General features: G+C 46.8%; 1 protein-coding gene across 1 annotated transcript; it reads left to right on the plus strand.

Moving 5' to 3' along the window:
• Positions 1–1,671: 1,671 nt before the first annotated feature.
• On the plus strand, positions 1,672–3,592 carry LOC4335852 (uncharacterized). Its single transcript, XM_026024734.2, has 3 exons — positions 1,672–1,828; positions 1,929–2,004; positions 2,167–3,592. Exon 3 carries the CDS (start codon positions 2,181–2,183, stop codon positions 2,838–2,840), a length of 660 nt encoding a protein of 219 aa, XP_025880519.1. The 5' UTR covers positions 1,672–1,828; positions 1,929–2,004; positions 2,167–2,180; the 3' UTR covers positions 2,841–3,592.
• The last annotated feature ends 557 nt before the right edge of the window (positions 3,593–4,149 follow it).

Below are 4,149 nucleotides of genomic sequence, written 5' to 3' on the forward strand. Positions count from 1 at the left end.
TGATTCTAATTCTGTGATGAACAATTGGTACCTGTGATTATCGGTTTTGATATTTGGAGATTATCGTCGAAGTGGTTTTGGAGATAATCAATTTCCAGGAGATGAACAGGGTTTACTGGTTTGTCGGGACCGGTCAGATCGGGCGGTGGTTGCCGGTCAGACCGGCGCTATGTGAGCGGTCAGACCGGCTTGCCCGCGGTCTGACTGGCCGACGCTGTGTCGGTTTCGGTTTCGTGTTGTTTATTTGGATATCCATGATTGTTTCATGGTTATGGCTTCTAGATGGATACTATACGTATGTAATACTGTTCTTTGCTAACAATGAGTCGAGTTGGAGATAGCTTGGTCTCGAAATATGGTTTCTTTGTTTGTTTCATGTGTAGGTGACTCGATGCCTCGGGAGAGTATTTGCGGTGATGGACCGGGAGTCGGCTTGGTGGTAAGACGATGTCCGTGGTGGTCAGATATCATGCGGGATACTAAGGCTAGAGTTGATGTACGTGGTTGATGGAGATTCTATATGGCATACGATGGAGGTATTGTGTGCGTATGGGATGCGGAGTCGAATTTGGAAGGAGTCCAAATTTGGTACGATTGGTTATGTGGAGTTTATTTCTTGTACTAGAGGGTTTCCTAAGGTGTTTAGGACTCTTAGTATGAGTTTGGTTCGTGGCTTTAGGCTGCCTACCTCATGTATAAATAGAGAGAGAGCGTGAGGCTTCCCGGTATCGCTTTTGAGAGCAATTGAGTTGCTAGTTTAGTTAGGGTTTCGAGTTTAGTCGAGATTTTTGTAAGGAGTGCTGTTGGTGCACTTTGTAAACACAGAGAGAAGCAATAAAGTTTTCATCTACTTTGAGAGTTCTTCGATTTATGTTTCACCGGGTTTCGGCGGTCTAACCGGCATCTCACCAGCGGTCAGACCGGCGGCATCGCGGCGGTCCGACTGGCGGTACTAGGGCGGTCAGACCGGCGGCGGCGACAGGAGCTGGCGATTGATCTCGGCGGTTCGACTGGTGTTACAACCTTGGTCAGACCGACGATATTCAGGCAGTCAGACCGGCGCTACTACTTCGGTCAGACCGCGATCCATTGATTTCGAGGGTAACTTTTATTTCCACTAAAAGTTTTTGGTTTTTGGATATACCAACTATTCACCCCCCTCTGGTTGGACTAGTTCTTGTGATTCGATCCTACAAGTGGTATCAGAGCCACATTTGCTCTTTTTGATCTTTACCGATCTTGAGTTTTTTCCATGGCTACTTCTAATAAGTTTACAACTAAGCCTCATATTTTCGATGGAACAGATTTTTCTCATTGGTGTAGTAGGATGCAATCTTACATTATGGCTGAGAATTATAATATTTGGAGAAAAGTTTCTCTTTCTTATGTGATTCTTGAAACTATTAATATTGCTGCTGAAAAAACTACTTTTGAACTAAATTGCAAAGCTCGCAATATTCTTTTGAGTGGGATTTCTCGTTCGGATTATGATCGTATTGCTCATCTTCAAACTGCTCATGAGATTTGGGTTGCTTTGAATAATTTTTATGAAGGTACTAATAACATTAAAGAACTTCGTCGTGATTTTTTTAAAAAGAAGTACATTAAATTTGAGATGAAATCTGGAGAAGCTTTGAATAACTGTCTTCTCCCATGGAGAGACGTGTAGGTTCGTTTACTATATTGTCCCGAGGCGTCCAGACCTAGAAAGAAATCCATCCCCATCGCCTTCTCTCGCCCTTCCGCCGCCATCTTGCTCGCCTTCGTCCTCCGGCCGGCCACTGGGGAGCTACGCCTACGCCCTGCCCCTTCCAACCGAGTGCCCCAGGTCCGCTGCTTCTACTTCTACATCTGTTTTATCTTTATCCTCTCGGTTGGAAAGCCAATTTTTTTTCATTTTCTCGTTGTTTTATCTTTGATATTTGCAGAACTTGTGATACCATCTTATCCTGCAGCAGAGCAGGCCGGACGCTCCCTGGATTGACTGCAAAGCAGATCGAATCGGTTTGTTGCTCCGTGCTTCTACTCTTTCTTCCCCGCAATCTAATCTTGCTAGCTAGTACCGTACCCAAATCACGGAGATTGTCTGTTCTTTCTTTTTTTTTTTCCCTCTCGTTCTTACTGAATCTTCACTATATTTTCTGATGATTTTTTTTTCCTTTGAAGTTTGTGGATCGACGATGAGCCTCTCGCGACGCTTTCTGAATGTGATTATGGACAGCCGCATCCTTGGGTTGAGGTCGCTGCGCCGCATCGACCTAGCGCGCCAGAAATTCTTTAACCCAGGACCACCACTAAACGGAAAAGGATCGGTGGCCAATGCCGACTGTGAGGCGTCAAAGATGCCGAGGATTCATCTTCCCGACCCGATCATCACGTTCCGAGCTTCACCCAAGGACGACGACCAGAGGAGGAGCATCCAATACCTCCCACTCACGGAGAGCAAGATGCTCTGCGCGGACCAGTCTGGGCGCACCTTCCTCTTCGACGCCGAGACGCACCACGTGGTGACCATGCCCAGCCTCCACAAACCCAAGGAAAAACCCCTCTCCCTCTTCATCCCGAGCGCAGTCAGTCAAAACATGGACGAGGAGGAGTATGATGAAGACTATGTTGGCACCCTCTTTGTCATGGAGAGCAGTCCCAATATGGAGCTGCGCTACAAAGACCAGACGAGTGACCAGTTTGAGGCGTACACCTATGGCCAGCAGCACAAGAAGACATCCTTCAAGTACTGGAAGTGCCAACTGCTGCCGCCGCCGCCTTACCTACGTGACCCCATGCAGATGAAGGTCCGCTCCGAGATCATGTCCTACGCAGTGGTCGGTGGTGGCACCTAAATCTTGATATCAATGGAGGACGTTGGCACCTACTGCATGGACATTGCGACCCACACTTGGAGCCCGGTTGGCAAGTGGATGCTACCCTTGTATGGCAAGATTGAGTATGTGCCGGAACTCAATCTCTGGTTTGGATTCTCTGACAAGAACCACCTATCTGCTGCTGATCTCTCCAACCTGGACTCCAAACCACAGCTAGTTGGCACTTGGAAGGAGTTTGACCCGCTGGAGGACTGGGATCTACTGCAGGGGCCTCAGCTTGTCAACATAGGCTCGGGCAAGTTCTGCATTGCAAGGTTCTTCAATACTACGAGAATTAGCTACTACGGCGATGATTTCATTGACCAGACATTTGCTATCATAACCGGTGTGGAGGTGGTGCCACGTACCTACCAGGGCAATGGGAATGGCAGTGCCAACGGTGGCAAAGACAACAGAATTGCAAGCAGCAATTGCAATGGCAGTGCAAGCAACAGTTGCAATGGCCATGGTAATGGCAATGGCAACGGCAATGGTGGCAAAAAGAAACTCCGAATGATCAAGCACAAGTCGAAATGTCACACCACTACTGACGGCACTTTCATTGAGTCAGTGTTCTAATATATTTTGAGACTTGCTTTGCTTCCAAGAAGATTCCCTTAGTCCACTTTTCATTAGTATCTTAATAGACTATAAGAGGTATGCTTGTATTATTAATGTCACAAGTTTGGACTTTTGTTTTATCCATTGTGCATCCTACTATCTATTAGTAACCCTACAATCTCTGGATGAAGTCTAGTAGTGTCACACCCCAATCTGATACCGCCGTACAACGGCACCTGACAGGAGCGTGTCGTAGGGAAAACGGCGCGAACCGCTTCCTACGAAACCGCGATCTCGGTACCAGTCCCAGGACATAGTGCTGGTACCCACGGTGACAAATATGAATCATAGCAATCCTTAAATAAATAGAGGACTTATTTACCTTAACTTAGGTTGCAGCTCAGACAGCCCGAGAATACAACCGACAACACGGACGAGGCGAACACCAACAACAACAGCGGCAGCGGAACCAACGGTCTAACACCCAACACCACAGGCGACGGCTGGGAACCAGGACGAAACCCTAATCTTCACTTCACTTTGTCTTCTCTTCAGGGCGGAGGAACTATATATATTTATATGGAGCAAGGGTGAGTACTTTCGTACTCAGCAAGTCACGGGAACTTAGGTGTTTAATGCAAGCTTGGAAGAGAGGCAAGGTTGTTTTGCAAATCTTTTATTTGAAGATATTTTGAAATCACTAAGTGAATTATTTCTTTCTAAGTTT

Source organism: Oryza sativa, chromosome 4 (genome assembly GCF_034140825.1).
Source record: "Oryza sativa Japonica Group chromosome 4, ASM3414082v1".
NCBI classification, from domain to species: domain Eukaryota; kingdom Viridiplantae; phylum Streptophyta; class Magnoliopsida; order Poales; family Poaceae; genus Oryza; species Oryza sativa.

Bases quoted from the DNA above. Each gene is read 5' to 3' on its own strand.
- LOC4335852 (XM_026024734.2), top strand. From the start codon at position 2,181: ATGAGCCTCTCGCGACGCTTTCTGAATGTGATTATGGACAGCCGCATC.